General features: G+C 35.7%; 1 protein-coding gene across 5 annotated transcripts in view; it reads right to left on the bottom strand.

Moving 5' to 3' along the window:
* Positions 1 to 18256, bottom strand: part of CRY1 (cryptochrome circadian regulator 1) — a 113393-nt gene that overhangs the window by 35659 nt on the left and 59478 nt on the right. For all 5 annotated transcript variants that reach the window (XM_072844224.1, XM_072844225.1, XM_072844226.1 and 2 more), the window contains exon 2: positions 10874 to 10982. In XM_072844224.1, the coding sequence (XP_072700325.1) occupies positions 10874 to 10982 (109 nt within the window). The remainder of the gene's footprint in view (positions 1 to 10873; positions 10983 to 18256) is intronic.

Genomic DNA, 18256 nt, shown 5'->3' with positions numbered 1-18256 from the left:
TTGTGGCTGAACATATGGTCTTAGTATTTCATATGCACTAAAAAAAAAAGTGTAGTTTTGGGGCATAGTGTTCTGCAAATATTAGTACACCAACGTGGTTGATAGCATTATTCATATTATCCATATCTTCATTAATTTTTTTATATTCTATCAGTAACAGAGTTTACCAGTTTGAGAGTAACATATTTTATACTGTTAGTTGGTACATATATACACTTATAATGGTTATATCTTCTTGATGTAAGATTGCTCTTAATTTCTCATATATATATATTTTAAGATTTTTATTTATTTATTCATGAGAGATGCAGAGAGAGGCAGAGACATAGGTAGTCAGAGAAGCAGGCTCCTCGAGGGAGCCTGACGCATGACACAATCCCCATACCAGGGATCAAGCCCTGAGCCAAAGGCAGACGCTCAACAACTGAGCCACGCAGGCATCCCGATAATTTTGTCTTGAATTCGGCTTCCTTATGCTTACTGTTTACATCTTTTTCATTTCAAACTGTTAATTATTTTTTATCTGAGTAGAGTTAATACAAAATGCTACACTGGTTTCAGACCTACAACATACTGATTCAAATTCTCTATATGTTATACTATCCTTACCACAAATGTAGCTACCATCTGTGATTAAAAAACACTATTACTATTACAATATCATGGACTACATTCCCTATGCTGTGCCTTTTATTCCTGTGACTTATTCATTCTACAGCTAGAAACCTGCATCTGTTTTTCATATTCTTATTTATATTTTTTAAAGATGTATTGATTTGAGAGAGAGAGAGAAAGCATGAGTAGGAGGAAGGGCAAAGGGAGAGGATGAGAGAATCCTTAAGCAGATTCCCCGCTGAGTAAGGAGCCCAACACAGGGCTCCATCCCAGGACCCTGAGATCATGACCTGAGTCAAAATCAAGAGCTGGGAGCTTAACTGACTAAGCCCCCCAGGTGTCCCTCTTCATATTTTGAAAATGTCTCTTCTAATCAGTATACATTTGGGTTCTTGCTTATTCTTTATCCAGTCTGACAACTTGTGCCTTTTAAATGGTGAGCTTAAAGTAGACCATTTACACTGAATAAAATTGATATAGCTGAGCTTAAATTTATCCATCTGCTTTCATTTGAATGAGTCAAGTATTTTTAGTATTCCATTTTAAACTCTATTAACTTTTTTCAAATAGCTCTTTATGCTATTTTAGATCACTGTGCATTCTTATCACTGTCTACCTTCAAATCATATATTACTATTGAATAATATAAGAACTTATAGATACTTGTATTTCTTTTGCTTCCATCTTGTGTGGTCCTTTTATAAATTTTACTTTTGTATGTTATAAGCCTTTAATATCGGTATTATCTCCTAGAATTCACTGCTATTAGTTGGTTTTAACCTGTTAATAGTCTTTTAAAGAAAATAGGATAAATAACATAACTAAAAATAACAAAAAGGTTGGTCTTTTATATTTACCCACATATTTAGTGCTCTTTCATCTTTCTTGCAGATCCTGTCTTTCATCTAGAATAACTTCCTTTCACCTAGCAGAGCTTCCTTTAGTATTTTGTATAGTATAAATCTGTGGAAATGAATTGTTCTGTTTTTGTCTACCTGAAAATGCCTTCATCTTACTTTTTTAAATCAATCTTTCTTTCTATCATCTATCTATCTATCTATCTATCTATCTATCTATCTATCTAATCTAATCTATCCCTACAACACCAGATAGCTATCTATTTATGCCTACAGCACCAGGTAGGTAGGTAGGTAGCTAGCTAGCTAGCTATGCCTACAGCACCAGGTAGGTATTCCCAGGCAGACTCCTATCCAAGTACTAATTGCTTAGCTTCTAAGATCAGACAAGATCAGGCACATTCATAATGGTACGTAGACTACCTTCTTCCTTTTTTAAAAAATTAATTATTTATTCATTTTGGGGGAGGGCAGAGGGAAAGAAAATTTCAAGCAGACTCCCCCCTGAGCTCAGAGCATGACACAGGGCTTCTCAAAACCCTGACATCATGACCTGAGCCAGTATCAAGAGCTGGATGCTTAACTGACTGAGCCACCCAGGCACCACTACTTTTTTTCTTTTTTTTTTTTTTTTTTAATGATAGGCACGCAGTGAGAGAGAGAGAGAGAGAGAGAGAGAGAGAGGCAGAGACACAGGCAGAGGGAGAAGCAGGCTCCATGCACCGGGAGCCCGACGTGGGATTCGATCCCGGGTCTCCAGGATCGCGCCCTGGGCCAAAGGCAGGTGCCAAACCGCTGCGCCACCCAGGGATCCCTACTTTTTTTTTTTTTAATGAATATTTCCGCTAAGTTAACAAAATTGTTTGTAGTTCTTTTTTTCTAAAAGATTTATTTATTTTTAGAAAGAGTACTCAAGTGAAGGGAGGGGCAAAGGGAGAGAATTTTTCTTTTTCTTTTTTCTTTTTTTTTTATTTTTTTTGAGAATTTTTCAAGCAGACTACCCACTGAGTAAGGAGCTGATGCAGGGCTCAATCTCACAACCCACGAGATCATGACCTGAGATGAAACCAAGAGTTGGATGCTCAACCAAATGAGTCTCCCAGGCATCCCTTTTGTAGTTCTTTAAAGATGTCATTCAAGTACCATCTGGACTCAACTGTTTCCGATACAAACAAACAACACTAACATTCTTATTGTGGCTCCCTGAATATGTCTTTTCTCCTCTGGCTGCTTATAGAATTTTCTAATTTTGGTTTTCAGTTAATTGACTTTGATGTGGCAATATGTGGTTTTCTTTACATTTATGCTGTTTGGGGTTTTGTTGCGCATCTTGACTTGACACTGTCAAGTGTCAACTTTTATCAATTTTAGAAAATTCTTGGGGCACCTGGTTGACTCAGTCGGTTGAGCATCTGCCTTCAGTTCAGGTCATAATTCCAGGTCCTGGGATGGAGCCCTGCATCAGGCTCCCTGCTAAGCAGGGAGCCTGCTTCTCCCCTCCTCCTCACATGTGTGCTCTCTGTCTCAAATAAATAAATAAAATATTTGAAAAAAAATTTAGAAAATTCTTAATCATTGTATCTTCCAACATTTTTTTTCTGTCCCACTCTCTTTCCCCTCTTTTTTCCTAGGTCTATAATTATACATATGTTAGGCCATTTACTATTGTTCCACAAGTGTCAGATTCCACATGTGACCATGAAAAGCTTGGTAGATTTTGACTGGTTTCTTTTTACTCTCAACTATAGTGGATTCCCTTCTTTTTCTGCTGTGTCCCCATGGATAGAGACATGAGTCTCTTTTCTATGAAAGGTTCATCTCTTTAAGGAATTTAGTTTAGGTTTCTCTGTGGCCTCAACTCCCTAGTAGGTTAAAAAAAACCAACCCATGATTTTGTGGCATATTCACTTTCTTCTCATTGTTGAGATATTAGCCTTAGCAACATATTTATGAATGTCTCTTCTGACGAGGAAAACAAAAGCAAATTAAACTATTGGAAAAAAATAAAGATAAAAAATAAACTATTGGGAATACACCAAAATAAAAAGCTCTGCACAATGAAGGAAATGAACAAAACAAAAAAGACAATCTACTGAATGGAAGACAATATTTGCAAATGATATATCCAAAATATATAAAGAGCTTATAAAACTCAACATCAAAATCCCCCTCAAAAATCTGATTTAAAATGGCCAAATGACTCTCAGTTTGTTTCCTATAGCTAAGAGTCTCTTATGGCATTAAGGAGGGCACTTAATGTCCTGAGCACTGGGTATTATATGCAACTGATGAATCAATCATTAAACTCTCTCTCTGAAATGAATAATATACTATACATTAATTAATTAAATTTAAATTTACAAAATGGTTAAAGGATCTGAATAAACATTTTTCAAAGAAAATATACACATGGCCAACAGATACAAAAAAAAAAAAGGATGCTCAATATAACTCATCATCAGGGAAATGCAAATCAAAACCACAAATAAGATATCATCTCACACCATTCAGGATGGCTAGTATTAAGACAAGAAATAACAAGTGTTGGCAAGACTGTGGTGAAAAAGAAACCTTGATGCAATGTTGGTGGGAATATGGACTAGTGCGACCACTGCAGAAAACAGTATAGAGGTTCCTCATAAAATTAAAAATAGAAATACCGTATGATCCAGTAATTCCACTACTGGGTATCTACCCAAAGAAAATGAAAACACTAATTCAAAAGATATATGTACCTCTATGTTTGCTGCAGCATGATTTATAACAGTCAAGATACAGAAGCAACCTAAGTATCTGCTGATAGATGGATGAATAAAGATGATGTTGCATGTGTGTCTATACATACACACACACACACACACAAACACACTAGAATATCAGTCACAAAAAAGAATGAAATCTTGCCATTTACAACAATACAAATGGACCTAGAGTATATTATTCTAAGTGAAATAAGTAAGACAGGGAAAGGCAAATATATGATTTCACTTATTTATGGAATCTAAAAAACAAAGCAATTAACAAACAAACCAAACAGACTCTTAAATACAGAGGACAAAGTGGTGGTTGCCAGATGGAAGGTGGGTAGGAAAAGGAACAAAATAGATAAAGGAGATTAACAGATACAAACTTCCAGTTATAAAATAAATAAGTCATGGAGATCAAAAGGTACAGCATAGAGAATATCATCAATAATATATAACACTGTATGGTGACAGACGATGACCACACTTACACTAATATATAGCACTAATATATAGAATTGTTAAGCTGATATGCTCTATACCTGAAACTAATATAACATTGAATGTCAAGGGCAGCCCCAGTGGTGCAGCGGTTTGGCGCCACCTGCAGCCCGGGGTGTGATCCTGGAGACCCAGGATCGAGTCCCACGTCAGGCTTCCTGCATGGAGCCTGCTTCTCCCTCTGCCTGTGTCTCTGCCTCTCTCTCTGTCGAATTAAAAAAAAAAAAAAAAAAAATTGAATGTCAGTTATACTTCAATAATAAAGAAAAAAAAAGAAAACATAAGTGAAATCATATCACTCCTACTCAAAAATTTCTATGGCATCCCATTTCACTCAGAGTAACAGCCAAACTTTTAAACATGGTCTATAAACAGAGTCCTGTGATCTGGCTCCTTGCAACCTCTTTGACCCTTTCTGTGCTTTTCACTCACTGCTTCTAGTCATGCTAGCCTTCTTGTTGTTCCTAAACAAGTCATAGCACACTTCCATATGAAGGCCTTTGTAACTCCTGTCCCCTTTGCCTACAACATTCTTTCCCCATGTTACAGTAATCTTAGCAGCTCAAAATGATCCTCACAAGTCTGTCAATTAACTAGATGGTGTGGTTCTGTTGATCTCACCTGGGCTCACAAATGAGCTTGCAATCAGCTGACAGCTTGGCAGAGCCTAAAGGATCTAAAATAATCTCTCTTCTACATCTCAGACGTTCGTGCTGGCTGTTGATTGGCCCTCTATCTCTACACAGTCTCCCATAATTTGATATTTTAGCCAATACTCTCTGCATGATACAAAAAGCATTCTAAAAGGGCAAAGGCAGACTTCAATGTTGCTTGAGGCTTAGGATTTGGAACTCAGTGTCGTCCTTGGCAGTTGGTCAAAATAAGTTATATGGCCACCCCATATTTAAACTTGACCTTTTGATGGAACAAGGTGCAAAATGTTGTGGATTCACAATATCACACTCCAGATATTTACATGGCTCAGTCTCTTCACATGTTTGCCATATAGATCATCTTAGAAGTTAAGCTTCCCATGATTCCATATAAAGTAATTACCCTTCCCTCACCTCAGCACTTAATATCCCACACTTTATTTTAGCACCTATTACTGCCTGACATTGCATATTTACTAGTTTATTATCTGCCTCCTTCCCACTATCATATAAGCTCTGCCAAGGTAGGAATGACTTCTCTTTGGTTCACCAGAATATCCATACCCCCTTGAACTCTGTCTTGTACATAATAGGCACTCAATCACTATCTGCTGAATTAATCTCTTATTCAAATAAGCATGTGCAGTGGTTCAACATTTATAAAACAATCAACGTGACAGATCACATCAATAAAAGAAAAGACAAGAACCATATGATCCTCTCAATAGATGCAAAGAGAGCATTTGACAAAATACAGCATCCATTCCTGATTAAAACTCTTCAAAGCGTAGGGATAAAGAGAATTTTTCTCAGTATCATAAAAACCTTTATGAAAAGCCCATAGTGAATATCATTCTCAATGGGGAAACACTGAGAGCCTTTCCCCTAAGATCAGGAACATGACAGGGATGTCCATTCTCACCACTGCTATTCAACATAGTACTAGAAGTCCTAACCGCAGCCATCAGACAACAGAAAGAAAAAGCATTCAAATTGGCAAAGAAGTCAAACTCTCCCTCTTTGCAGATGACATGATACTGTAAATAGGAAACCCAAAAGACTCCACCCCAAAATTGCTAGAACTCATACAGCAATTCAGCAATGTGGCAGGATACAAAATCAATGCCCAGAAACCAGTGGGATTTCTATACACTAACCATGAGACTGAAGAAAGAGAAATTAAGGAATCAATCCCATTCACAATTGCACCCCAAACCATAAGGTACCTAGGAATAAACCTAACCCAAAGAGGTAAAGGATCTATACTCTAAAAACTACAGAACACTTCTGAAAGAAATTGAGGAAGACAAAGAAATGGAAAAACATCCCACACTCATGGATTGGAAGAATAAATATTGTGAAAATGTCTATGCTACCCAAGGCGATTTACACATTCAATGCAATTCCTATTAAACTACCACAGACTTTCTTCAGAGTTGGAACAAATAATCTTAAATTTGTATGGAATCAGAAAGACCCCAAATAGCCAGAGGAATGTTGAAAAAGAAAACCAAAGCTGGGGACATCACAATGCCTGACTTCTGGCTGTATTACAAAGCTGTGATCATCAGTATGGTACTGGCACAAAAACAGATAGATCAATTGAACAGAATAGAGAACCCAAAAATGGACTCTCAACTTTATGGTCAACTCATCTTTGACAACACAGGAAAGAATATCCACTGGGAAAAAGACTCTTCAATAAATGGTGTTGGGAAAATTGGACAGTCACATACAGAAGAATGAAACTGGACCATTCTCTTACACCATACACAAAGATAAACTCAAAATGGCTGAAAGATCTAAATGTGAGACAAAAATCCATCAAAATACTAAAGAACACAGGCAACACCCTTTTTGAACTTGGCCACAGCAACTTCTTGCAAGACCCATCTTATGATGGGAAATAAAAGCAAAAATGAACTACTGGTATTTCATCAAGATAAAAAGCTTCTGCACAGCACAGGAAACAATCAACAAAGCTAAAAGACAACCTACAGAATGGGAGAAGATATTCGCAAATGACATATCAGATAAAGGGCTAGTATCCAAGATCTATAAAGAACTTATCAAACTCAACACCCAAGAAACAAACAATCCAGTCTTGAAATGGGCAGAAGACATGAACAGACATTTCTCCAAAGAAGACCTACACATAGCCAATAAGAACATGAAAAAATGCTCCACATCACTTGCCATCAGGGAAATAAAAATCAAAACCACAATGAGATACCACCTCAAACCAGTGAGAATGGCTAAAATGAACAAGACAGGAAACAACAAATGTTGGAGAGGATGTGGATAAAGGGGAACCCTCTTGCACTGTTGGTGGGAATGTTAAGTTGGTACAGTCACTCTGGAAAACAGTGCGTAAGTTTCTCAAGAAGTTAAAAATAGAGCTACCCTACGACCCAGCAACTGCACTACTGGGTACTTACCCCAAAGATGGATGTAGTGAAATGATGGGACATTTGCACCCCAATGTTTATAGCAGCAATGTCGACAATAGCCAAACTGTGGAAGGAGCCAAGATGTCCTTTGACAGATGAATGGATAATGAAGATGTGGTGTGTGTGTGTGTGTGTATATATATATATAATGGAATATTACTCAGCCATCAGAAAGGACGAATATCTACCATTTGCTTCAATATGTAAGGAACTGGAGGGTATTATGCTGAGTGAGATGTCAATCGGAGAAAGAAAATCATCATATGGTTTCACTGATATGTGGAATATAAGAAATAGTGAAAGGGATTATAAAGGAAAGGAGGGAAAAACTGAGTGGCGAAAAAACAGAGGAAGACAAACCATGAGAAACTCCTAACTCTGGGAAACAAAGGGTTGCAAAAGGGGAGGAGAGTGGGGGGGGTGACTGGGTGATGGGCACTGAGAAGGGCACTTCATAGGATGAACCCTGGGTGTTATATGATGTTGGCAAATGGAATTTAAATTTTAAAAAATTAAAAAAAAAACAAATAAGCATGTGCTATAGAATAATAGAGCAAGAATCAAAAATAACTCAAAAAGCATAATATAAATTTTATGCATGTGAAATGTTAGTGGCTGTAGATGTACTTTGATTTATTCTGTGATTTTGAATAAAACTTTTGTTACAATTCAGTGAAATCATCCATAAAGACTTTAGTCCCTGTTTCTTGGATATAGTGAGAATGTTTTAATGTTTAAACTCTTCATTGAAGTTTCTGCCAGGGGTGCCCGGGTGGCTCAGTGGTTGAGCGTCTGCCTTTGACTCAGGATGTGATCCCAGGGGTTCTGGGATCGAGTCCTACACCGGGCTGCCCCCAGGGAGCCTGCTCTTCCCTCTGCCTGTCTCTCTCTCTCTCTCTCTCTCTCTCTGTCTCATGAATAAATAAAAATCTTTACAAAAAAAGTTTCTGCCAGGCCTAGAATGTACATGGTTTTGGCAGCTTACCTTTCTGGGACCAAATGTGGAAGATGTGGAAGATTTAATTGCATAATAATAATTTATGTAAATTTCATATGATTAATAGTGTATCCTACATTGGTATCTGCTAAGTTTATCATTTCTTCAGAACAGAAAAAAAAGTTTAAAAAAAAGCCCCATATAAGTTCAGAACTGGGAAAAATTCTAAGTTAGAAAACACACCAGAAAATACAACAGTTTATCAGACATATATATAAATACGTGTATATAAAAATGCTCTGACTCTATCCCTAAATCTACTCAATAAAAATAGAATAAGTGAATGCTCCAGAGAGGAGAAGATACATACTAAACATCACTACTGGAACGACTGTCATCTCAAACACCTAAAGCAGTTTCACCTCCCAAGTGGGAAACAGGATTAGTTATCTATTTCTTTTTAAAGACTTTATTTATTTATTCATGACAGACAGAGAGAGCAAGGCAGAGACATAGGCAAAGGGAGAACAGGCTCCACGCAAAGAGTCCAGTGTGGGACTCGATCCTGGGACCCCGGGATCATACCCTAAGCCAAAGGCAGACGCCCAACCGCTGAGCCACCCACGTGTCCCAGATTACTTACCTATTAGAAATTCTATTTTCTGTACTAAAATAATAAAACCAGAGACAATAATATAAATGAGTCAGCTGGTTACCAACAAAATAAGTATATTTTCCCTCAGAGAGGTGGTGGTGTGAGGGTACAGGGTGGGAAGGAGACCTGTTTTTTATTGTATATCCTTTCAGGCTCTTTTTAATTTATTTATTTATTTTTTTAAAAAAACACATGCATGTAGCATCTCTAAACAAAAAGTAAAAATAAAAACATCGAAGCAATAAAAAAAAGGAATTAATTCCCTCTACAGCTCTATACATAGTATATAATCTGGAATGAAGTTTTCCTAAGTCATATTTTATATGATATGTAGCCCAAGGATAAATCAGAATAAAACAGTAAGCACTCCATGTGTCTGTGTGTATTTTTATGTAACAGTATTTTATGGCCCAAGTGGAAATCACTGCTTTTCTGCCAAACCAATAAAGACCAGGACAGCATCTAAATGCAAAAGGTAGTCTGATCCAATAATATGTTAATTTAGGTAAAAGAAACCTTAAAACAAAAATCACAAAAGACTTGCTGACTTAATTTTTTTAAAACAAGTAAATAAAAGTTTTGTGATATTTTTGTTTTTATCTTTTTTATCTTAATTCCAATATAGTTAATATACACTGTTATATTAGTTTCAGGGGTGCAATACAGCGATTCAACAATTCTATACACCACTCAGTGCTCATCACAAGAGCACTCCTTAATCCCCATCACTTAATTTATTTCACCCATCCCTTACCCCCCACCATCCCCTCTTCTCTGGTAACCATCAGTTTGTTCCCTATAGTTAAGAGTCTGTTTTCTTGATTTTTTTTTCCTTTGCTTGCTTGTTTTGTTTCTTAAACTCCACATAGGAATGATGTCATATGGTATTTGTCTATGACTTATTTCGCTTAGCATTTGCTAAGCATGGCACATATGGTGTAAAATATGTGTGTCCTATCTTTGTTATTAGAAAGGGGGATGGTAACACACATAAATGCAGATTTATATATATTGATGGACCTACAGGTATTAGATAAATAGATACAGATACATGCACATATATAGTCTTATTTTTTTTAATTTATTTTTTATTGGTGTTCAATTTACTAACATACAGAATAACCCCCAGTGCCCGTCACCCATTCACTCCCACCCCCTATAGTCTTATTAATGCAAAAAAAATTTCTAATGCATACATAAGAAATCGGTAGTAGTTGTTGCTTCTGGGAAGGGAACTAGCACTTTAAGGCAGAAGGAAGATTTAACTTTTCATTGTAAATCACTTTTTTCACTGTCTGATTCTGCCATGTGAAACTTTTATTAAATAAAAAGAATTTCCCAAAACTTAAATTACCTCAAATACTTTATATATCAAATATGTGAAAAAACAAAAAACAAAAAACAAATATGTGTCTTCTCTGACAAAAGATTATTACTTTATGCAAAGATTTTTAAGATTACCTTAAAAAGCCTGGGAAACACATCTGCTGGCTGTCCACGAATCACAAACAGACGAGAGTTTAACTTTCGCAGATTGGCATCAAGGTCTTCAAGACATTGAAGCAAAAATCTACAGAGAAAAATATTAAAATTCTTAAACATGCATGTTTAGAAGATAAAGTATTACAAAAGCATATTATTCTAAAAATTGATATGCCAACCTCATAATTTTATTATCTCTTGTTATCTTATTTCTAACTGACCTATAAATTACTATTTTCAGAAATTATATTTATAATCTTTTAATTACAAGTTTCTCGGTGTTTTAATATAATCCCTAAATTAAATCACTAACTTCCATTTAAATAATAGTGAGTGAATGTTAGCAATATTAATTTGTAAACATAAAAATTATATAATTAAATGAAGTGATTTGTTTCATTGATGAAATGAACTCAGGTTCAAACAGAGAAGCCACTTTGAAAAATCTAGAACATTTTTTTCTACTGAAAAAAAAATGGAAACATCCTATTTAATCACTCCAAGCGAGTAATTTAAGAATTTGAGTATTAGGGGATATTGTAATCATCTAAGAGAGAGAAAACATAATGCCAATTTTCAAGTTTCTTATATAATTAAAAAAACTGATAATAAGTTGTTAAATTATGTGGCATTAACTCAGTTAATTCCAGGTTAATTAAAAAAGAAAAACTCCACGAGACAGATGGATCTTTCTCAATGAAATAAGTATCAACAAGATTTACACATGATAGATATGTTGGGAAATTCTGGGGCAGCACCAAAAGACTGCTTACTGTACATCTTTTATTGTGAAGAAATGGAGCAGTCTCTAAGGGCAAATCTGAAAAAGAGGTCACCCCTGGAAAATTCAACCTGTTTGCCTCATGTTAATTTCTCTAACATTTCATGTAGATTTTATTCCCCTCAGCTGGACATATCTTATTTCCTCTTTATTCTGCTTCTTTCATGTATCTGATCGCAAGGTTAAATATTTGTATGCCTTTTCCACAGGCCACATGGTCTCTGAGAATAGTGATTGTGTCTTACTTGTGAGTAGTAAATATGAATGAAAGGCATGTTTCAGAAATGTGTTGTTCAATACGGTAGCTACTAAGAACATATAGTCATTTAAATTTAATCAAAATTAACAGTTCAGTTTCTCAGTCACACTTGCCACACTTTAAGGCCTCTCAACAGCCACATGTGTGCCTAGTCGTACCATATTGGACAGCACAGGTGAAGAACATTTCCATCACTGCAGAAAGTTCTACCGGACACCATTATTCTAGGAAGTTGTTCAGTCTAAATCATCTGCCTATTCTGATCCCATCATTTCATCAAGAAAGTTTTGTTAATTTTTTACAGTTGTAGTTATTAGTAACATCAGTATACTTAGTCAAGTTTGATATTCTTTTCACTGAGGACTCCCATCATACCACTTTTAGGATGCCGCATAATTGTCTTTAAACAAATAGGAAATAAACTCTTCTATCTTCACATTTATGTTTTACCTCATACCTGCTCTGTCTGGAACCAGCCTGACTGTTCCTGACTGTTCCTGTTCCAAAACCTGACTGTTTGGAACCAGTCACTGCTCTAACACTGACCCCTACCCCAACCTACCCCCACAAATGCACAAATACTTTGGGGGAGAAGATTGTTATTGTTAAATCAATACAAAAGTACCTGATTTTTAGAAAATTATCCATAATTGAATAATTTATCATGTTTGGTGATGTTTATTAGAAAGCATCTAATTTTATGTATTTGCTTGATAAAAGTTTTTTTACACTGTAGCAGTCAGATAAAAAATTAAGAAGTTGAATGAACTAGCAAATTTACATTTTCTTAAACAGTACAAAACTAAAATGTCCTGGAAGGATAATCCAAGGCAGATATAATCCTCAAATCTCTTTTGTACCATTAGTTTCAGAATGGAAATGTTTCCATATGGTGAAACAGGTCAATGACAGATGGAAAAAAAATGGGAAAAGAAAAAAAAACCTGATTAATGCATAAAATAAACAAGTAAGCCTGGATTAATTAATAACTGGCCTTATTTTTCCCTTTCTTATTCACAGGCTAAATAAACACTCTTAATTCTTTTCAATAAACACCCTATGAACCAAAAACACTGTAGAGAATGCTATGGACTAAAGCAACATGCTACAATGGAAAATGCAACCAAAGAGTGAATTTTGTTTTGATACTGCATAAAACAAAGGAATAGATATATTTAAGTATGTTGTTTTTCTTCCATAGTATGATGTTTTTCTTCCACAGATGTTATCATCTACAGCATTGTAATTTCACATAAAAATTAAAGAAGTACACCCAAATACAGAGAAGTAAATACAAATATATGTACTTTAAAAAATATAGTACCTTTGCACTGTGACTTCTAAACCCAAATGCATCTATTATTTTCATAAGATAAAATTTGCACATATTTACTTATGCTATATGTGCATAAGAAAATTATTGGCAGGATACGGGATCCCTGGGTGGCGCAGCGGTTTGGCGCCTGCCTTTGGCCCAGGGCGCGATCCTGGAGACCCGGGATTGAATCCCACATCGGGCTCCCGGTGCATGGAGCCTGCTTCTCCCTCTGCCTGTGTCTCTGCCTCTCTCTCTCTCTCTCTCTCTCTCTCTCTCTCTGTGACTATCATAAATAATAAATAAAAGAAAAAAAAAAGAAAATTATTGGCAGGATACTTATAAATTATTAGTAACAGCTACCTTTGGGGAGTGGGAATTTGGGGTGGGAGTAAAGATGAGAGAAACATGCTTGCTTTTTTTTTTTCTTTTACTTCATAAAAGGTACAAAATTAATAAGGAACAGTCTTTCAGAGTAAAACAAACTGAGAAATACTGTATCTACTGCAAACATGGCTTAACACACAGTAAATATCTTTTCAAAGCAATAGACATACTTCTATGGCATCAATTTTGATGGTTTCATACCATTCCATTACATGGATGTCACATAATTTAACAGGTCTAGCAACAAATTACTGTCCTTCAATAAATCCTGAAAAGTGCAATTTTCCTTACCTATGTGACTGGGATAGTAATAGCACCTATATCACAGCATGTGTGAGAATTAAATTAACTAATATACTTGAAGCCCTCAGAGCAGTGGCTGATCCATAATAAGCACAATTATGTGTTATCTATTATTTTTGGTCCCCTTCTTCATACCACTTGTGTTCTAGCCCTTGTTATCTCTCGCTGGTATTATTTATTGCAATGCCTTAAAAACTCCTTCCTACCAACATCTCTTCCCTATTCTAATCCATTTTATGTACTACACCAAATCTTTCTTTTTTTTAATTTTTATTTATTTATGATAGTCACAGAGAGAGAGAGAGACAGAGAGAGGGAGAGACACAGGCAGAGGGAGAAGCAGGCTCCATGCACCGGGAGCCGGACGTGAGATTCGATCCCGGGTCTCCAGGATCGCGCCCTGGGCCAAAGGCAGGCGCTAAACCGCTGTGCCACCCAGGGATCCCTACACCAAATCTTTCTGAGGGAAAAGAACACATTATTTTGCTTGGCCACTATCTTAGGGTTCCAGGATCATTTCTTTTCTTTTCTTTTTTTTTTTTTTTTTAAGATTTTATTTATTTATTTATGAGAGATACAGAGACAGAGAGGCAGAGACACAGGCAGAGAGAGAAGCAGGCTCCATGCCGGGAGCCCGACGTGGGACTCCAGGATCACACCGTGGGCCAAAGGCAGGCGCTAACCGCTGAGCCACCCAGGGATACCCACCAGGATCATTTCTTACATTCCCCCTTCCTTCCCACCATACGAAACTACCTTCTTGCCACATATCCACTCTCCTGGAATTTGCTCCATGATCTTCCCTCAGCCTAGAATTTCCTTCTCTTCAATTTCGGTCTCTTCAAGTTCATATCCTATTAATCTTCAGACTTTGAGGTGAAAGTAATTTCCCCATCATCTAAACTACCACAGGACACAATGGCCTCATCCTAGAGAAATGTTCATATTCACTTTATATTATAGCTATCATATATAGACATCACCTTCTGATGTATTTCAAATACATCAGATGTATTTGAAATTAAGTATCTATGTATTCTTCCCTTTCTGATGTATTTCAAATTAGTATCTATGTCTCTTTCCTAACTGTGCAGTTTTCTTACCCTGTGTTTTGGTTTCTATATTTAGTAAACGAATGCCATGTGATCAATATAACCTATTGAAAAAATTAAAAATAGAATTAAAAAAAGCCCAAACCCATAGAGTTATCTTGTTTGTTGAAAAAACTAGAAACACTATAAAATCACCTGGTAGAATTACTAGCACTTGATAGTGCAGAAGTTATCATTATTCTCCTCTTGGAATAATTTATATTTCTAAAAAAAAGTAACATGTATTTCTATATGTAAATACCTGGGCATGACAACAGAAGATAATTAGCTGGATGCTTACATCTGTATGGAGAATTGTCTCAGATTCATAATTTCTCCTGAATGTGACTTTGAACAAAGGGTCATTGAAAATCTTTCCCAGTGACAAGGCAATGTGAACATGAATAGATATATAACAGGAGCAAGGGAAACAAAAGCAAAAATAAACTTTTGGGACTACATCAAAATAAAAAGCTTCTCCACAGAGAAGGAAACAATTAATAAAACTAAAAGACAACTTACTGAATGAAGATATTTAAAAATGACATATTCCAATAAAAGGTTAGTATGCAAAATATATAAGAACTTAACACCCAAAAAACAAATAATCAATTAAAAATGGGCAAAAGAAATGAATAGACATTTCTTCAAAGAAGACATCCAGATGGCCAACAGATACATGAAAAGATAAACATCATGCATCATCAGGGAACTGCAAATCAAAACCACAATGACAAACAACCTCACACCTATGAGTATGGCTAAAATCAAAAACTCAAGAAACAAGTGTTGGTGAGGATGGGAGAAAAAGGAACTTTTGTGCACTGGAGATGGGAATGCAAACCGGTGCAGTCATGCTATAGACAGTATAGAGGTTCCTCAAAAAGTTTAAAATAAAAAATTTAAAAATTTAAATAAAATAAAAAGTTTAAAAATAGAACTTTTTTATAATCCAGGATTGCACTACTGGATATTTACCCAAAAAATACAAAAACACTAATTCAAAGGGTTACACACACCCCTGTTTATTACAGCATTATTTAAAATAATCAAACAATGAAAGCAGCCCAAGTGTCCATCAAAAGATGGATAAAGAAGATATACATATATTTAGATATACCATGGAATATTACTCAACCATAAAAAGGAATGAAACCTTGGCATTTACAATAACATATAGCCAACTAGAAAGTATAATGCTAAGTGAAATAAGCCAGTCAGAGAAAAACAATAGGATTTCACTCATATGTGGAATTTAAGAAATAAAACAAATTAACAGGGATCCCTGGGTGGCACAGCGGTTTAGCGCCTGCCTTTGGCCCAGGGCACGATCCTGGAGACCCAGGATTGAATCCCACGTTGGGCTCCCGGTGCATGGAGCCTGCTTCTCCCTCTGCCTATGTCTCTGCCTCTCTCTCTCTCTCTCTGTGTGTGACTATCATAAATAAATAAAAATTTAAAAAAATAAAAATAAAACAAATTAACGAAGGAGGGGATAAGAAAGAGACAAATCAAAAAACAGACTCCTAACTACAGAGAATGAACAGATGGCTATCAGAGGGGAGGTGGGTGGGAGAATGGATGAAATAGGGAAGGGGACTGAAAGTACACTTATCTTGATGAGCATTGAGTAATATACGGAATTGCTGAATTGCTATATTTAGACCTGAAATGAATATAACACTGTATGTTAACAACACTAGGATTAAAATTACACACACACAGACAGACAGACAGACACACACACACACACACACACAAGACACAGTGCAATTAAGATCCTGAATCAACTTATCTAAGTATATAATCCTTCCTTGATAATAGCATAAAAATGAAACCTCTAATATCCGAGAGGTTCAAAGTATCAACTCATTGACATGTAAGATTTCTTTTCAGTGCTAAAGGGATAATAATGTCATTTGAAAGGGTGTTATATAAAAATCTAACCTTTCATCCTTTACCCTTAATCAGGAAGAGTCAGTTCTGCCAAAGTTCAGATTCAGTGTGTTCCAGAGAACACATCAATTTCAGCCTTTATATATTACATGTGCCTCAGAACAGGCCTCTAATATTCAATGGAATAATTCAATATAATACTTTGAAAATACATAAGGTACACTTTTAACAGGAACATATTTTCTGATCTTCTCTTAATATGGCATATTACGATACCCATTTGGAGGCTCAGTTAATAAAGCTATTAACCACATGCAACAGGTTAGTTTTTAAAGACCAAAGGGTAGTAAAACTCACTACAACTCTTTGCATAATTATATTAGCTATACAGAAGCACAGTTCTCCTGTTATTTACATTGCTAATTGCATCACTTCAAAATAAATAGAATGGGTGTTAAGTAAGAAAATAAACTCCTTAGCTTTAAAAATATTAAAGTTTTTTTTTAAACCTCCAGAGATCACTAACTTACTGCCATTAGAAAAAAAAAAAAAAAATCTACATGCCATGAGTTTCCTTATACCATTTCCAACAGATGATTTCAACATGAATCAACAGAAATAGTTTCTTAAAGTAGGTCATTGCTATAGCAACCAATGGGCGGTTTGGTATACTCCCCGTCACAATGACCTACTTTCTCGCCTGTGCTAGAATAGCTTTATATAACCAGAATTTCTAGTTCTGTCTATAAAATAGTCTAAAAAAGGCAATGATGGGATATAACATAATCCCACGGTTGTTGAAAACAAGGCATACAAATTAACATGTATCATACCAGAATAAAACCATCTGGTTCTTCACTTTAGTTTATAAAATATATCTTATCATATGCTCAAAGAAGAAAATTACACTTAGAGTATCTAAATCAAAATAATTCATTGCTGACTCTAAAAAGCTAATTTAAAAAATAATTAAAATCACATAGAAAATATTTTCCGTTCTCTGCATGAAACAATCCCATGGTCCTGGGATTGAGTCCCAGGGCCAGCTCCCTACTCAGTGGGGAGTCTGCTTCTCCCTCTTCCTCTGCCGTTCTTCCCACTTGTGTTCTCTCTCTCTCAAATAAACAAAATCCTTAAAAAAAATAAAATAAAAATTAAGGTTCTGGACATATTAATTATAATAAAGAAAACAAGCACACAATCTTAGTCATTAACCAAAGTCTATGGTGTTGTATTAGAAAACTTTATAAGTAGCAAACTTTCTCTCTATAAATTGAATAAAGTTTGGATATGATTTTTTTTGGCTTGTAACAAATTTTTGGTGCTTTCA

Source organism: Canis lupus, chromosome 11, assembly GCF_048164855.1.
Source record: "Canis lupus baileyi chromosome 11, mCanLup2.hap1, whole genome shotgun sequence".
Lineage (NCBI taxonomy): Eukaryota > Metazoa > Chordata > Mammalia > Carnivora > Canidae > Canis > Canis lupus.
This window is presented reverse-complemented; position numbering and strand designations above follow the sequence as displayed.